Below are 18,273 nucleotides of genomic sequence, written 5' to 3'. Positions count from 1 at the left end.
CACGTGCAGTGCATGTTCGTGGTTGCCACCATGGTGACACTGTTCGTGCTCGAGCCGATCCCGTACCAGTGCTCGTGCATGCTGCCGCTCTTCCTGTTCCCAATATCTCGCCTGCTCGTGGCCCACAAGCTCTTCGGCGTCTACATGAACGTGAGTCACGAACGGTGTCGCGCTGCCCGTCATTCCAGTTGAGCTATAGTGCAGAAGCAGCATCTAAGATGGTATTTGATTTCTGCGCGATAATCGTTTCTGCAGAGGAATCTGCCTATACACGGATTTTATACTTTACTTAAAAGCCAATCGTCGTTTTTGCTTCCCCGTACATACCGCTGAAACAATGCGTAGGAGCCTGATTTGTGCGAGAATGGCAGACCTGATTGTTTCACATTGGCTTAAGCATCCCCTCAGCGCGCGCTGACGTGATGTCATGTATTCAACATAACGTTGTCGTTCTGTGCAAGCGTTTCAACAGCACGATTTCTATCGAATAGAGAGCGGACGTCACAGGGATGTGAACACGAAATTATTGCGGCTGTCGGTAATTCTTAATCATCCACACACTCGTGAAGGCGTTCTGTCACACATTGGCCGCATGCGTGTGTTGCTGTGCCCAGCAATTACGAAAACCCGCTTTACAGGAAAGGAGCCTTTTTATAAGGTGTCATGATCGCTGGGGGGCTTCGGGATGAGGACGTCAATGAAAGGGATTGTCTTTGGCGGTAGAGATACAACGGTCAACTGTCGGAAAATAAGGTCTTTCTCTGGACGTACGTTCTCCACACGAGAGAAAGCCTCGAGCAAGAAAAAAAAATCGCGCAAGTGCCAATCACATCCAGGAAAAACGCTGATAGAGCGAATTGGCGTAGCGTTCGGTATAGCGATCTGAGCGAGCAGGGTGAAGCTATCGTAGGCATGCGCACGCAAGCTAGAGAGGCCACGTATTATGTGATGCTAAAACATAAACTCGGCCCCTAAATTTTTTACATTGACACGTTTCTTTAATAGCAGGTGGACGTGTGTAATTTGAAATTTAAGTGGTATATTATTGAGGCATTAGGTTCATGTAAAGTTGCTCTTTAGTATTTCGGATAACGTTCATGCAGTTGTATACCTAACAGAAATCCTAGTCCCTCGGTTCTCCTTACTCGTCTTGCTAATTGAAAAGCGGGGGTCTCGGCTCTAATAGAAGCTTTGATGAAAGGCAGGAAATGGCATACACACGACTTGTAAAACGAAACTATTAAGCAAACCCATACAAATTTGTCGGAAAGAAAGATTCGCGGAAATTTATCCTTTCCATGGACCTTCCTCCAACTCGCGGACGCCTTTGCGCAGAATTGGTGTGCCATATGGAGCGTCCCAGTGCTCCGAGTTGCGAAATTATTTGGTCTCACGCTGAGATCTGCTAGCCTCCTAGTTAACTCGGATAGTAGAGCGACTAGCCCAGAAAGGCGTTTGTTCCGGATTCGATTCCCGGACCAGAGGCGGCTTGCACGAACATTTAATAACAAAAATAATAACGAACTTACGAACGCGCTTTTAAATGTTCCATAGAAAACGCCTAGTCCGCACAAGAACGTGTTCTTAAATTCGTTATTATTTTCGTTGTTAAATGTTCGAGCAAGCCGCCTCAGTACGATTTTTTTCCAACCGAGAAGCGTTCTATCCGAGAAACCCGTTTGAGTTTCCTCAGTGCTGCAAGTTGAGTGGGTGAAAATTTCTTCCTTTCATGAACCTTCTTCCTTCACGTTGCGTGCTTCCTCTAAACTGATTTGCGATAGTAGGAGCCGTGATGCCTTGAGCTAGCATGATAAGGTTTATTGGCCAGTCACCTATTTATCAGTTCACATGTTACGTGGCGCCTGTGGTTAACAAAATACCGCACACCCTCATCAATGACCGTGAGTGGGGCGCTGGCTAACGCTGCTAGGAATATATTTAGCACACGTACAAACATCCACTGATATAGCTAATTGGTAGAGTGCTGCTCAATTAATGCTGAAGATACACGTTCTGGTTTCTGCGAAATGCGACAAGTTGTCTTTTCGTCCAATTCTATTTATGTTTTTTAAAATTCATTTCTACATTTAATAAAAAAGAGTTTATGGCCCGTATGCCCTGCCTTGTCTGTTTTCTTCGTGCGTTTGTAACTAACATAAAATGGAGCACCTCGGTTCCATATTGTTCTTCAGTATCCTGTAAGCCTTGCTACTGTCTACAAGCTATGAAAATTTATTTTCCAGTTGTCTTGAATTCAAAAGTATGAATGCTCACATTCAGTCATGGCTGTTTTTTTTTTTTCAGCATGGTGCTTTCGAATTCTTGCGTTGGTACTCCTTATATAGACGCAGAATCTTTTCTAGGCCGTACAAAAGGGCCTAGAAAAGTGCAACTTCATTTACTTGCTGACGTAAAGCAAAATATGTAGTAATGTAATTGAAATATGTTTTCCTAGTATACGTTTGGGCATGTCATTTATGACCTTGCTCCTGAACAACCGGTGGCAGAAAGTGTCTTGCGGGCCGCGCAACTTTTTCACAAGGCAACGGAGAAATTCCGTGTGGACGACCTATTACAATGTGTGGTCACATTACCGGAGGGAAGATACTCGTGTCAAAACGCACCATTGGCATGAACACACAGACAGGTGTCTGCCCCCGTGAGAGTCACTTGACAGCCTCGCTGTCCGCGGACATGAACGCCGCTGTCATCAGCGATTACTTTTGGCGGGTGTCGAGAGAGGATCATTACTTGTTCACGGCTCCTGCACACATGAATTAACTGGCCGCTTTTACTTTCTCCGCAATCGGTGGCATACGGCATGCAGCAAAAAAGTACCTTCGAAACCCATTCGTTTTGCGGCAGGAAAACGTTGCTTTGATTTTTATTTTTCGTGGCATGCGTCCTGCCGCTGGCGGCTTGCGTTATTGCGTCATTGTGACACGTGCCTTAAGCCTTGTCCTCCGCAGGACGAGATCCTGCGCTCCATCTCCTCCGTGCTGGTTGGTCTGATCGCGCTCAAGTCACCGCTGAGCCGGCGCCTGTGCTTGTGGTTTCTGTGCGTGACGGGAGTGCGCGTGGGCCGCGTCCTTCTCAGCGTCATGCTGCTTGTGTTCCTCGTGTCCATGCTGGTGGACGCCACGATGACCACGGGCATTCTGGCCGGCTTCGTGGATCCGCTCATCTTCGAAATCTACGCGAACAACCTACGCATTCGATACGCAGAGCACGTCCGAGCCGGTCACAAGGTGCGCGTCGTTGCAGTGCTTCACTCTGGGCTAACGTGAGGCATACGCTCCATGGAGTAAGATTTCAAGGTAGAATACAGGATACACTAACGCGAGAGACTTCGTAAGATCTCAATGCACTTAGTGGACGCACAAATGATACTGCAGGTTGACATTCCTCATGGGGCGGTGTGCGTCCGGTAGTTCACAGAACGGGAACCTAGCCATCCAAATGTGGTAAAAAAAAATATAAGGGCACCTTGTATCCGTGACTACTTCGCAAAAAGAAATGATTGGCAACTGTACATAACTGCTCAGCGCGTTCAACGCCACGGACTCGTATTTTACCACACATATATATGCAGACCCATTTGTCGCCATTTGCGTCCGATATGCCAAAATAACATTAGCTTCCATGAGGTGCTGCGCCGGAAAATGTTATTTGGATGCGACACTAACGATAACATGTCGAAGAATTAGCACATCAAAGCCTCAATCAATGTAGCTGCACAGCATTCTCATGTAACCATCTTAGAATTCCTAATTTTAGAGCTTTACGGTGACCGACCATCCGAGGAACATTTTAGATATTTTCCTCGGGCTGTGCACTCTACCGGACAAAGAATTCTGACAGAAGCCCTTTTGACTGCCCATCAGTTTAATTTAAAACTGGGCCATCCCCGCAACGACAATCAAGCCTGCGACATGCTGCTCTGGACTCGTGAGTGTCTGCACGTGAGGCACGCGCCGATCGTCGAATGGGAATCCAAGCCGTGACACCGCCTGCCGCGTTAGGTTGAGCAACCGTACCCCTTCCCTTACTGCGACATTAAAATAATTCGTAACTAATCAAAGCAGAGACCAAAGTCGAGTCAGGCGGAAATTCAACAAGGTGATAACAGCGTTGACATGGCAGAACACGCTGAGCATGAAGGTGCGCGGTGCTTTCGGTGATGAGGCAAAATGCGCACGGGTATCCTGGAAAAAAAAAGAAAGCCACCAACATTCATCAGTATGTTGTAAAGTCGTAATTCAAGGGCTAGTATGTTGTACTGCTTATTTGATCTTGTATTTGTTTCTGTCCGCTTTTCGGTAATGGCTTCCTCGTGCTAAGCCTATTGCGAATGTCTTTTTCGTCTGTGCTCATTAGGTACAAATAACAACCTAGCAGCCAAGTAGTAATATAGAGCGATATAGAACATTCATTCATTCATTCATTCATTCATTCATTCATTCATTCATTCATTCATTCATTCATTCATTCATTCATTCATCGCATACCCACAACGCTAAATGATTTTATTGCAACCGGGGTGGTAGAGAGGTGGGGTGGAGGTGACAAAAGCGCGCAAGTTGAGATCATCATACGAGTATCAATAAACGAAAACGACACACATCCTTACGCACTAGCATGTTGGCATGTTTTAAATCCTTACTCGTTTATCTTTTTTTTTTTTATTTCGTCGCTGAGGGACGTCTCTCGTGCGAATAAATAGCTGTTAGCTTGTGCCGCTTGCATTAATTTGTGGATATTCATCAGTGCCGATATATGTGCGACTTGTGCACTGGTACGCGCTAACTCGCCCGAATATGACCCAGGAAGCGGACGCCACCCTGACCGAGGTGGACTTCGTGTTCAAGGACCCGGCCAAGCAGCGCCGCGTGGTGGCCGGTGAGGCGCGCATGGACGATACCGTGGAGGAAATCTCGCAGGAGGCCGAGCCAATGTTCGCCGTCGACACGGAGGGAAACGTCCAACAGATTGCCATGGTCGTCGATCGAGACGAGGTGCGTTTCGCAGCTTTTACGTCAATTCGGCGACGAGTGTGCAAGCTTGTCAGGGCGTCCGTTTTTATCCCCGCGTCCGTTTTTTATCCTGTAATGTCAGTCTTGATCCAACAGACAGCGTCGCCAAAGTGTCACTTGGTACAGTGGTTGACCAAGGCCTATATTCTTTTTGGATAGCGAAGGGGAAGGCGTGAAGGCGGCAGACTCTTGCTTGAACTATTACTTCTGACAGCGCGCGGCATCAATTTAATTTCATTAGAATCCGGTTTCCTACGTGAAGGCGTTGCACACGCCGTCCAGAAAGAGCGCCGTCCACAGAACGTCATACTGCCAGAATTGTGAAAGAAAGTTTTGTAGGAGCTAATGGAATGTTGCGAGGCGATCATTCAAGAAGGCAACCTACCCTCTTTAGGTGGCGTTGGCTAGCCACTCCATAGAAGAGACTGTAACTGATTTCCCAACAGTGTCAGCGAGGGACATTTTCACCCGAGTCGAGATACCACGTAATTGTGTACGCCGTGAGCCCTGGTTTCTTATTCTCCTTCCTTGATGTGTGTAACATTTCTCGTGCGTGTTTCGTGCGCGCTACGTTTCACGTTAATTACGTGTTCATATTTGCTGCTGGATATTTGCGCGTTCCAAGCCGAAACACTGGTTTGGCGCGCGAGAGGTATGACGTCTCTGTTGGCGAGTGTTGTCTAATCTTATAAGAGGCTGCGGGAATTTCGTTTGAATTTGTTCGCGTTTTGGAGCCCCGCATCGGTGGGATATTTTGCAAACGCAATCGTTACCGCTTGATCTACACACCACGCTTGTTTGATATAAATGTGCAAGCCTGTTGAGGGGCTCTTAAACGGCGATCACTGCTGCGTGAAGCGTCCATATTACAGAGCAGCCGTGTGAATGTGTAATTCGAAGCATCGGTGAAAAGCAAGTGCGTTGCCGTATAAAAAAAAAATGCAGATCCAACGCACGCGTTGAAATCTACGTGAAGCGAAGCTACTGTGAAGCGGCTAATTGAAGTGGTATACAACTAACAAACGATGCGCATAATTGTTTATTTTTTTTTATGCAACATGCAATGTCACCGCAGAGGTGACAACATTAAGGTCATACGATGCTTAGGTTTACGGCGCTACACCATTCACCAGCGGCGTCAAAATTGAAACAGCAGTTTATGACTGGTGCCGCACGTGCAAGTTTCCGTAACGGCCTCCAGTATAGAAGCGCGCCGGGAGCAAGAGGGAGAGCGGGCCACCCTCTTCTACAAATGTGTTTGAGGGCGAAGGGAGTCGCCGCCGCGGAAGCAACTTGCCACCGCGATGAAACACCACACAATCATTCGACGCGCCCTGGCGAAGAGTGTTCTACTCTAGGAACTTTTGGCATAATAAAATTTAGATTTAGCTTACGAAAACGACTCCAGTTTGTAGCATCGTCTTTTTCAAATAACAGCTGGCCCACTCATGTAATGTATACTATATATATATGTATATATATATATATATATATATATATATATATATATATATATATATATATATATATATATATATATATATATATATATATATATATATGCTAAAACAAGAGCATGATTCACTGAGACGTGTATATATATATATATATATATATATATATATATATGCTAAAACAAGAGCATGATTCACTGAGACGTTTCGACGTTTACATACATACCATATATCAAATTTATTACCTGTGGGAGGATCCAAAACGCGTCATCAGTAAGTTTGAGATCGTGAAATTAAGAGACCACAAGAAATTGCTTACGACATAGATGGAAAGGGTTATAAGAAGAAAAAGAACAGGAAAAATAAATAATGCAGAACGAGGGTCAAGCATACGTGTCCTTCACGTAATGTGGCTGTGAGTAAACGGCGCAAAACGTCAAGGCGTTCCACTATGACTACGTTGAAAATAACCGGCCATGGTTACGGGACATAAAGGGCGCAGACGAGAGAGCTTTGGAAAACGAATATTCCGTGCGCGCGTGCGTGCGTGCCGTGTGCGTGTATGTGCGTGCGCGCGTGCGCGTGTGTTTGTGTGCGTGTATGTACGTGTGCGTGCCTGTGCGTGTGCGCGTGTGTGCGCCCGCGCGCGACCTATGCTAAACTATGAATCGCCGGCGGTGTCCGCAATAAGTTATGGTACGAACTCTTTTGCGTTCTTTTGTCTATGATTCAAAAGGGCCAAGGACCTGCAGATCTGGAGGCCCAACTTGCGGAGAACCCGCAGAGGCGTCGAGAGCAGGTGTCCGAGGCGTTGCGCTCATATGGTATTGACCTGCAGAAGATGGGACTGAAGCTTGAGCTCCAGGATACCGTGAGTGGTTTCCATTACATCTTTAGCCCTCGCTGGCCGGATGCCTGACCACGCCACGCGACATTATAATGGGCGGAAATTGGTCGCAGTCAACCTGCCATTCGCAGATCTCAAGAGTATGAGAAGATGTGCGGACAGATCTGCGAATCTGTCATTCGTTTGTCTTATGCGCCAGTTAATCTAAATTAAAAGCAAGCTAATCGACCCTGGCTACGCCACTGGCCCGCGCCAGTGGCGTAGCCAGGGTGGGAGCACACCGGGCATAATTTCGTGGTGACGTTATTTACGTGCAAATACGGTAAAGGCCGCGGAGACGTGTGAAACACCGAATTGTTGTAAGACCATTACAACGTTCCACGCAAGTTGAGAAAATTTCCGAGATTTTTTCAGTGTCTGTGAATTGAAGCTTTCTAGCCGTGTTGACTTCGTCAGCGTACCTATACTGACAGCCACCTTACATATATTGCCCCTTTTACCAGTAACAGGAAGGAACAGAAAGTTTGTCACCTGTATTCACATATTCTGCACCCCGGGTGACTCATGGTGTGTAAAATTATTGCAGCAAGTCTGCATTTATTTTTCTAAGGGCGCCTCTTGCGTGCTCGTGAATATAATGGTGATCGAGAGTTTACTTATAAATATTTAATTATTAGAACATTTTAATGGATTTTCGGGACTGTCATGCTTATTCCTTCCTTTTTTTCTGGCAGTGAATGCGTTAGCGCACAGTGATAGACATAGTCATGTTTAAAATCCTCGCATGAGAAACGCCTTGTCAAATTACAAACAAGAAAACGAGAAAGTGAGACGAGAGTGAGTGAAAAAGCTCATACACTAAGTTTTGTAGATAATTTGCTGACGTTCACTCGGTGCATCAAGCCAGAACAGCCATCGAAATTTGTATCGGCTTCACACGAAAAACGAATTTCCAGCTGCAGTATAGATACCAGCAAATCTCAAGCGTTGAAGCGCCTTATACCTGCGTGGTGTGCAACGTTGTGAAATGGTTAACCAGCGCTAAATTATATTTTTTGCGCAAGGCACTGTTTCGTTCTGAGAACATTAAGCTAGAGTGTACATTCGCTGCGGTGATCTGAGAAGTCTAAAGGTGGCACGCAAGAACTTCGTAACACGAAACACCTTTTCGCACCATATGCAGACCATAGACGGAAAGTCCGCATCTACGAATGTTTCCGTTACGACGGACGGCGAAAATCGGAGCACCGACACCCATTTAAGCTTGGTCACCCAGAAAAGCGAGCCCGGTGGAAAAAGTGAGGGACGCAGAAGAGAGAGCGACAGAAGCAAAGTCAACAGAAAGCTCCAAGACAACGGGAAAAAAAGCACTGGACCTAAGACCAAGGCTAACCAGAAACATAGAGCGAGCAAGAAGGAAGACCTCACCGACAATAGTAGGGGCAGCGACGGTGAAACAAGCAAGTAAGCAAGGATTGCGCATTAATACAAAAGGATGCATAGTAGTAGAATACTACGTTTTAGTTCGGCTCGGTATAAAGTAATATTTGTTAAAGGGTGGTTGTTTTCCTCATTGACGAATTTGGGAGGACAAGGCCAGCTTTCTTGAGGAATTCGGAAGGCTTAAAACATGAAGAACAAAATTGCAGTTGGTTTGCAACAAAGATAAAATAATGTACCACGTGAGGATCTCTAGTTTCGTGAAGCATACTCTAGCTTAGACCTTCACGAGCACATTTTATACGCACTTAATTTTAGAGGAACCGGAGCATGTGAAAAATCGAAGAAATTAAAAAAAATTATGGGGTTTTACGTGCCAAAACCACTTTCTGATTCTGAGGCACGCCGTAGTGGAGGACTCCGTAAATTTCGACCACCTGGGGTTCTTTAACATGCACCTAAATCTAAGTACACGGGTGTTTTCGCATTTCGCCCCCATCGAAATGCGGCCGCCGTAGCCGGGATTCGATCCCGCGACCTTGTGCTCAGCAGCCTAACACCGTATCCACTGAACAACCACGGCGGGTGCGAAGAAATTTTGATTGGCATTACTGGGGATAATCACGACATAGTATGTGTCATCTGGACACCGGCGTATTCCTGTTTTAAGAAAGATAACTTATTCTAGTAGCGAATATTATTGGTCATACAGCTACATCAAATCTCTATCTTGCAAATTGTGCTTGCAAGATAGTGATTCACATCACCACAAGGTTTACACATTTTACACATTGTTATGATGAGTATAAATTTAAAAAAATAATTGGCCTTTAGTCTCACAATAACTTGCACACACTAGCAAAACGTCTATTAGGGGAGGAAACAATAATATAAAGGTTGTTGACATAAGTGAGGTATAATGGCAGTACTAATGCAGAGCTTTGTGGCACGCCAGCATTACAAGACAAGCCGACAACTCAGAGTGGTCACAAGTGACACACGGTGCTTGAATTTCATGAGGAACATTTAATCTATGTTGATAAGTTACTTAGCTTCAAGCCAAGTAGACGGAAACATACGTTATCACCAGACTTGTAGACGTTATAGAAAAAAACGCGACCGATTACAATTACAATTACCTTCAGAAATGATTTATTACGGTTACCACTTACTCACATTGGTAACTGAAATAAGCAACGGCTATTAGCCGCAGTTTGGTTACTTCCTTTCCTAGTTTTGCTTATTTGTGGCCTCTCCGGACAGAATTTTTGGTGACTTTCCGAACTTGAAGCTTGTCGTCGCTTTCTGCAATGCGATAATTTCGATTAAGGATCTTTATATAAAGCGTTGGGCAGAAATTAGCAATAACTGAATGCGTCGCACAATGAAATAGGATGAGACACGGAGTATTTCTCCTCCTCTGCAAAGTCTTGCCAAAACATTTGTTGAAACAATCTCCTCTGCTGTCTAAGAAAGTGGTTATTTAAAGTGAAAGTGGGGAATTTATCGTCTCGTGACGATTTTAATACAGAAGTCTACGGACATAGAAGAAGGTACTGCAAGCAGATAATAAAAAAGCTAACCATTATCTAATGTTGGCTGAAATTACGGCGTTCAGCAAGCTCTCTCAAAACGAGTGCCAGCATTCTACAACAGTCGAGCTTGCCTAAAAACTACAACTGCTTGAGTTATACGTCCCAGACCTGAGCGGTGGACTGGGGCACGACGCCGTAGTTCTAGACAAATTTGTGAGCACCTCGTAACGTTGTCCGCTCTTTGACGCGCCCGTATTGTTTTGCGTTCGGCCGGTTGACCCCGCGTCAACTTACAGTTCCTACAGGACGCCGGAAGGACCACATAGTCCGTCGGACGACGATACAGCAGTGGGCAGCAAAAAGTTGTGGCAGCAGCGTGACGGAGCAAAACTTGCGACCGCAGTTTCCGGTAAAAGGAGACCGTCCAAAACGCATGACGGCATGCTTGCGAAAGGATCCAGAGGGAGCCGCCATCCAGAGGAGAAGGACGAATCCACCGGCGATGTTTCTTTCTCGCCAAAGAGCCACAGCATACAGGAGACTAAGAGCTTCAGCAAGAACACCTCGAATGCGGGATCGCCACAGTATCAAGTCCATTTCTCGCACGTGATCCATTGCGCACCGCCCGTTGCCACTGCTTCTACCAGTACCGCGGCGGATACGGGTACGTATGCACAGAGTGAAAGCGGGCTCTGGGTTGTGCAGCGAAGTTGGAACTTTGTCGGCATCGGAGGCCAGGGCTGTGAACTCTGTTGCTCTGACCACGGCTGTGCACGAGTTCGATTCACGTACGTTCTGTGTTATTCCGCTTGTTTTCCCTCGTTCATCCAACTCGACTCTACAGGGCGCGGTCAGTCAACGTGATTTCCACCGTGCTTCTGAGTGCGTTACTAGGGCGAGATGTAGCACACGAGTAACGAGAGAGCGGCCGGTGATAGCCGCCGCTGCAGCTCAATCGGTAGACCATGGCCGCCATTTTCTATTTTGTAGCGATGCCTTATGCCTTATTCTATGCTATTCTTATCATCCACCACACGCGGCCACCTGATCGCGTTGATAGTGTGGGTAGACCGTCGCTCTGACCAGTGGCCAAGCGCGAAAAGCCCGAAAAAGCATAGAATCGAAAAAGGCATCGCTACAAAATACCGGCCCATCAAACGCGTGAGGCTGAAGATGCGGGCCTGGCTCGTACTGGCGGCAAATTCTTTACGTCTACTTTCGTTCTCATTTTTCTTACTTGTACACACCAATTCATGAAATCGCTATTTTACCTGAAGCTTATTATTTCTTGCTTCATTATCTGTAGGCTTCTTGTGAAGCACGGATATAAAAAAAAATCGTTCCCATTATTCTTCGCGCTCATAGAAAATTGGCTGAAGGTTAGTGGACCTGATCTGTTCAAAAAGTGGGGCGTGCTAATTATCGCTCCAACCTCCTACGGAGCGGTACCACTTTTGTTTTTGAAGATTATTCTCATCAGAAAATATGTCCAGCAATATTTTGTCATTCATCACTTGAAAGATGCCGCGTGTGCGAAACGTTCGCTTTATTGAATGAATGAATGAATGAATGAATGAATGAATGAATGAATGAATGAATGAATGAATGAATGAATGAATGAATGAATGAATGAATGAATTTCTGTTCCTGTAGGACTGCGCGAAGCCTTTTTAGTGGGTAGAAGGAAGAAACACAAAGGACACAATAACACTAATAACAACCTCGCAGGCGCACCTCAATGACATTTCCACCTCGCGATTAGAGCAGCGCGTGTACGTCACCAGCATGTGCGCAAGAACCCGCGTAGTTCTTGCCTGACGTATTTGCTTCTCAGATGCCTGTATAAATAAGCAGTGGTAAGCCTACAAAAATTCACGTTGTAGATGTCATCTATCCTGAAGTGGGTGAGAAAGAGAAGCTTCCCCCTTCCCTCTTGTTTCCTTTCAGATCCTTCAGTCTTAAGAAAACCATAGGGCCACGCACTATTGCGCTTAAGGATTTCGACGTGTGTTAACATCAACGCGTTGTTTTGTTGTCTGCATACTGGAGCAGTGCGAGTATTGGTGTTCCGCAAGCTAAGCGTGTGACCTAACTTACGCAACAAGCACAACTCGCGCCGTGAAGACTCGGGATTCGACTCTACTCAAACTACAGCATAGAATCTTTGCTTTTGAATTCACCTGGCTTACTCTCTCATTATGTTTACAAGAAATCGATCTGTTGTTTGCGCTGAAGTTCTTGCGCGAGATCTCGGTAGGCCACCTCGCGCACAGGTCGGTAGTCACCCGAAAACTTGCGTGAGCTACCGGTGCGACTTCCTCGCGCTATATTAGAGCAGCAAAGCAAGCAGCTGTCGGCGCATTCGACGTTACAGGCTATGGTGCAAAGGTTACTGAAGTGCAGTCGAAACGAATTATCTCCGTAAGAATAACGATCCAAAAGAAAGACAATGACATTTCTGAACACCTTTCAGAGTAGTTCAGAGTAGCCTAGACGCTTGCACAAGCGGTTTGTCAAACTGTTATTGGCGTCGGTATGCCTCGATGCCAGCGTTCCTACACGGAGCGACGAGGCATCGAAATTCCACCTATCGTACGGAGATAATGTCTGCGGCGTGAAGCATGCAGCCGGAGGCGTACCTTGGAAAATGCTTTGAGCGCAGGGAGAGGTGTGCGGTGTTAACTGGTGCATGAATGTTTACACTGTGCAACCATGCGCGTCTCCTTCTCCTGATTTATATAATGATCGAGTCTCTACTTTTCACTTATATTGCAGGATCAGCATTCAGCAGTCGTTTTGTGGAAGAAAGAGTATCGTGCTTTCATTTCATTGAAGAGCGACAAACGGAGTGCCAGCAGCGGCGTCCTGTCGCCTCTTACGGAATGCGCCGAGACTCGAGCATCTCGCAATGGAGCACGGCGGCTGTGATTGGCACGAGCACGGGCAGTGGCGAAGCCATCGTGACCGAGACGCACCCTTCGAGACCTCTCTGCCAGACGCTCGAAGGACCAGGTGTCGCCGAGACATTCTTCGGTGTGCCGGATAGCAAGGACTTTGTCTTGGACTTCGGCGGCCGCCTTTCCGGCAGCCAGCAGCACCGTAGCCGTCGTCGCAAAGATGCTTTGAGGGCTAAGCGAATGCTGCTCCGCCGCAAGCGCAAATCGACGGACCTGCCAAGAGAGGCCGCTCGGGTCGAAGACGAAGCTTGCGTGCTACCTCTCGCAGACCACAACGTCCATCTTGGAGGCGACACGGGCGAGAAGGCCGGGCGACCGCCTCTCGGCAAGGCCTGGGTAGACAGGGTGGACGAGACGTCAAGGCATAACCCGCTTTTGGCAACTGACGTCTCGTTTCGACTCAGGCGCGCGTGGTCCAAACCGGGGCTTGTGTGGCAACTGAGCAGATTCTGCGCCGAACGGGGCGACAGTCTGCGAAACCTCTTGTTCGCTCGGCACGAGCAGGTACAGTGACATCATATATCGGGAGCAGAACAGAGACCATATGTCTAGGCTAGTTGTCCTGGGGCGAGAGGGGGGGGGGGGTATTCTGTAGGTGTCCTAGTTCATCAGGGAAAAGCAAAAACGAAAAATATCTTGCTACCGAGGTGACGCCATCCACGTCCGTACAAAACCATAGTGTTCCGAGAACAAACCTGGTGGCACCCCTCTTTTGGCCGAATACGAACCCTAGAGCTTTATTCATTCGCACTGCTGGCGGTCTGCAAGATAATCGCTCAATATTGACAGAGGCTGAAGCACTGTTTAGACTGAGTTTCGCTAAATAAATTTATTATTACTATTATTATTATTATTATTATTATTATTATTATTATTATTAATAGTAGTAGTAGTAGTAGTAGTAGTAGTAGTAGTAGTAGTAGTAGTAGTAGTAGTAGTAGTAGTAGTAGTAGTAGTAGTAGTAGTAGTAGTAACAGCAGCAGCATAGGTGGAAAGATTTAAATGTTGCGGGGCAGGGAGCTCGTGCCCGACCAACTTTCCGAACCCAAAGTTTACATATATATATATATATATATATATATATATATATATATATATATATATATATATATGTTAATTATGTCACCTAAAAGAACAATTGCACTTGAAGAAACAGGCTGTGATCTCGAAGAATTGTTCACTGAAGTGACGGCCTTATATGAGTATATGCAATACCTCGCAGTAGGGGACAGTTCAATTTCACAGTCTCAGCCCTCTCTCACCACCAAGGATCGGGCATCTCTCCGTCGTGTAATCTTCCTTCGTGAAATTGTTTTCGCTATCAATAATAGTGCTTCGCCTTTCCGAAGAAACTGCAGCATCTCTTTTTTTTCTCTGAGAGTTCGAGTATAAGCGCTGCTGCGCATGGCTGCTGTTGCTGCTGATTTGGAGTCAATCCGTCTTGGCCTCATTTCGGTTACGGAGTGAATTATGCAGGGTGTCCCTACTATCACGCACCAAGACTCAAAGAAAGAGCAGTTGCGTTACTCGAAGAAAACCTAGTGCACATTGTTTCCAGTACAGTGGAGTAGCGATTAATTTTTTCGTTACTGTGATTTAATTAGGCAATTGTAATTAATTATCTAACTCGAGAAGTACTGTCGTAATTATGAAAATGTCGATGAGGCATTTGTAGGCACTCCCAAATTACATCTAATCGCAGTATTTTAAACGATGTGCGAATTGGGTAACATTTTTTTTTCTGACTGGTAAAGACACCCCACGAAAAATGAAAAATAGCACGTGACTGCGCTCCCACTCACATCATACGGCGGCGCCCTCAAATAAGCTGATTGAAAGCAACTTTGCCTGTCGCAAGCACGAAGAGGCAGTGCATCACCTTGGTAATTGTACGGAAGGAGCATCAACAGCAGGTTTCGCAGCTTCACAGCTATTCCTTCCTCTCATTTCTACGTCACACTTATTATCCGTCTCTCAAGGCCGACTGATCACATTGACGATAGAAAGTAAGGCTAGTAGATTTACCGGCCGTATAAACTTCTAAACATTCGCCTACTAATTAAATTAACAAGCATGGTATCATGCGTGCACAAGCAAACATTAACATATCTTACTCGATGACCTCGGGAACTCTCTAAAAACGCTGGAGTGAGGAAGTGCGGCAGCAGCAGCGAGCGAATTGACCTTCGTGCTGCCTCTCGCTTCAACGCGAACTAAGTGGTGAGAACACAGCGCTTACGAAGCTGTCAGCACCCGGCGCACTCCGTCTACATCGAAGATCGCTTTCAAGATAGGGCATGCGCGGCCGCGCCATATGCAGTGGCCATCGGAGTAACATTCTCCCCTCCCCTTATGCTCATGTAGTATTTCTTTTTTTGCCAAGAGAATGAGTAGTTCCTAACCAATCTGTGCCACTCTTGGCGTTGCCTCCCCGGGAACTTGCATCAAAGGTTGCCGTCGCGGAAACTGCGCGCCCTGACCAAAGTGAATCGGGGAAGCCTAAGAAGCAGAGAGACGCCAGATCCTTGAGCGAGGACAATGAGAGAAGCCCCAAGGGTGAGAGCGACAGAAGCCCAGAAAAGCAACACGAGTCTTCCGGTCAACAAAGCGCTGATCCGGGAGGTGACGATGAAGATGATCAACCGGGAGGCCACGAGGGGCCTGCAGATACTTCTCGCTTTGCGAATGCCGTCGGAGAAGGTGGCCACGCTCAAGTCAACAAGACCCACAAGCATGGAGGTCGAGCGCGTGAGTTGTGCACTTATGGGCAAGTTATGCATGCAAAATAGAATTAGTAGTAAGTGTTTACTGTTCGCGTTTAAAATATACTAGCAAGGCGTTTATTATACCACTGTGCTATTTTCGCTATTAGCTGGGCCTCTCGGCACTTCATTTCGAACACCGGCTAGTGGAAATCTCAGAGCATATATATAAGGAAATCGCAGAACAAGCAAAACATCACACTCCTTAGGCGATAGAAAGTAGAGTGAGTGGCGAGGATTCAGTATTTTAAAAGGCAGGAATTTAGAGCACGGACACAAGGAAGCGAGAAGGAGAGCACAAATGCCAATTGTCAGCTGAGATTTCGCGCTGTGGCAGAAAAAGCTGGGACACAAATTCACCTCTAGTAATGATGTTCAACTGCGCTTATTGTGGAAAATAAACTTTCGTATATTAATGCTTCTTGCAAGGAAGTTGCCTGCGCAACTAACACGTCAAAATTCTGGCTTAAATGTTGCTCTTAGCTCAGAATGCTCTGCTAGAAAACTTCGCCAGAGTACGTCATATGGGCCACCAGCAGAACAACTATCAACAAGAAAGCTGGATGGGAGATAGAGCGTGTCCGATGTTATTTATATTGTCCCTTGCACAATACGCCATTCAATATGCCATGAATAAGAGTACGCGCGATGTTAGGAAGGCTTATGCAATGCTTGGTCATGTGTTCATGCAGATATTTGCAACATTAATACAGATATATGGAGAGGTTGCAATTTTTATTCAAATTACGCTTCCACTTGCATTTGATCTGCACTTGTCACTAGCGTTCGGTGTTTTTCCCGTTCACTTATAAAATTCTACAAGGGCTCGTTGAACATGTAGCTTGCATTACGTGTTCCCGCACTTAATGTCTGTCTTCATCTGTGATATGAGAATCTCGGCACATTTTGTGATCGACGACAGTTCTTTGATAACTTTCTTCGGCTCATCACACGTGTTAGCTCAGTGCCTATGGCGCAAGGTCGTGGGCTCGAACACAGTCGCTGCATCCGCACTCCGACGTTGGTATAATGCAAAAATGCTCATGTTCCGTGCACCGGGTGCACGTGAAAGAACCTCAGGTGGTCAAAATTAATCCTGAGTTCCCCTCTACGGTCTGCCTCATAATGAGATGGTGGTTGTGGCACGTAAAACTCGATTTTCATGCTTGTGTTTGGGCTACCTTCGCCAGTAGCTATTCGCGCCTCACCGGAGTCTCCAAGTGCAGGCGCTTGTAGGACTCATTTAAGATGAAATGGAGCCTGCTCTTTATACAAGGTGTCCCAGCTAACTTTAGCTACAGTATAAAAATATGAAAATGCCACGTAGCTGGACAGAAAAAGGGTAATGTTGTGTGCCATCACTTGGAGATACTCAGATTATTTTTTTTTTCGTTCCGCCTAATTAGCTTATTAGTCCTAATTAATGAATCAGCTTCTCAAATATTATAACTAGATGAAAAGTGTGAATGGAAAAACTTTAAAGCGACATGAAAACTCCCAATACAGCTTTCTGTTGCTCAATACGTGCGACATAGAAGTGTTTTTCCGACCGTGAAAGAAGCCCGCAAATGCTCGCAAAATTGCCGCGCGACTGGTCGCTCGAGGCACTTTGCGCGTATTCGCGGAATTTTTTTCATGTTGCTCTACAATTTTCTCATTCACACTTTTCGTTGAATTATAATGTTTGAGAATGTTATTAATTCAGACTATCTATCTGATTTGGCAGAATGAAAAAAAAAGAGTATCTCCAAGCAACGGCAAACAACGTTACCTGATTCTGTCCAGCTACGTGGCATTCGCGTATTTTTTAAACTCTGGCTAAAGTTATCTGGGACACCCTGCATACCTAGGAAAGGATAACCCTTTTATTTTACATGCGCTGAACCGATTTTGATGGCTCATTCGGCTAAAATAAAAGTAAACCTACCGATTCTTGCGAGAAGCTTACTCTCGCCATCAGATCTTTCAAGACAAAGTGTCGAAGGTTTGAAAGTCTGAAAGAAAAAGGAATGACTGCGTCTGACGGTGAACTTCATTGTTGGGAAATCTAAAAAATCTGAAAAAAAGAGGGCGGAATTGATACATTGCATGCCTCTCTGCATTATATATACCAATAACTTGTAAATAGGGTTTAGTAAAAAGCTCACGTTATCAATGTAGCGATATTCACGTATGCTCTCAAATAATGCTATGCTCTTGAATTCACTGATTTTCAGAAAACTTTTTCACACATCTACAACCCTAA

The 18,273-nt window shown here is 45.9% G+C and overlaps 1 protein-coding gene across 3 annotated transcripts in view; it reads left to right on the top strand.

Moving 5' to 3' along the window:
- Positions 1-18,273, top strand: part of LOC135903862 (uncharacterized) — a 36,560-nt gene that overhangs the window by 1,167 nt on the left and 17,120 nt on the right. For 2 of the 3 annotated variants that reach the window (XM_065434269.2, XM_065434268.2), the window contains exons 2-9: positions 1-150; positions 2,970-3,248; positions 4,827-5,015; positions 7,224-7,358; positions 8,518-8,798; positions 10,606-10,973; positions 13,085-13,770; positions 15,717-16,014. In XM_065434269.2, coding sequence (XP_065290341.1) covers positions 1-150; positions 2,970-3,248; positions 4,827-5,015; positions 7,224-7,358; positions 8,518-8,798; positions 10,606-10,973; positions 13,085-13,770; positions 15,717-16,014 — 2,386 coding nt within the window. The remainder of the gene's footprint in view (positions 151-2,969; positions 3,249-4,826; positions 5,016-7,223; positions 7,359-8,517; positions 8,799-10,605; positions 10,974-13,084; positions 13,771-15,716; positions 16,015-18,273) is intronic. The other variant, XM_065434270.2, reaches the window with a different exon arrangement.

The sequence above is a fragment of the Dermacentor albipictus genome, chromosome 3 (genome assembly GCF_038994185.2).
Source record: "Dermacentor albipictus isolate Rhodes 1998 colony chromosome 3, USDA_Dalb.pri_finalv2, whole genome shotgun sequence".
NCBI classification, from domain to species: Eukaryota; Metazoa; Arthropoda; class Arachnida; order Ixodida; family Ixodidae; genus Dermacentor; species Dermacentor albipictus.
The sequence above is the reverse complement of the archived record's forward strand: the minus strand, read 5'-3'. Positions and strand labels throughout refer to the sequence as shown.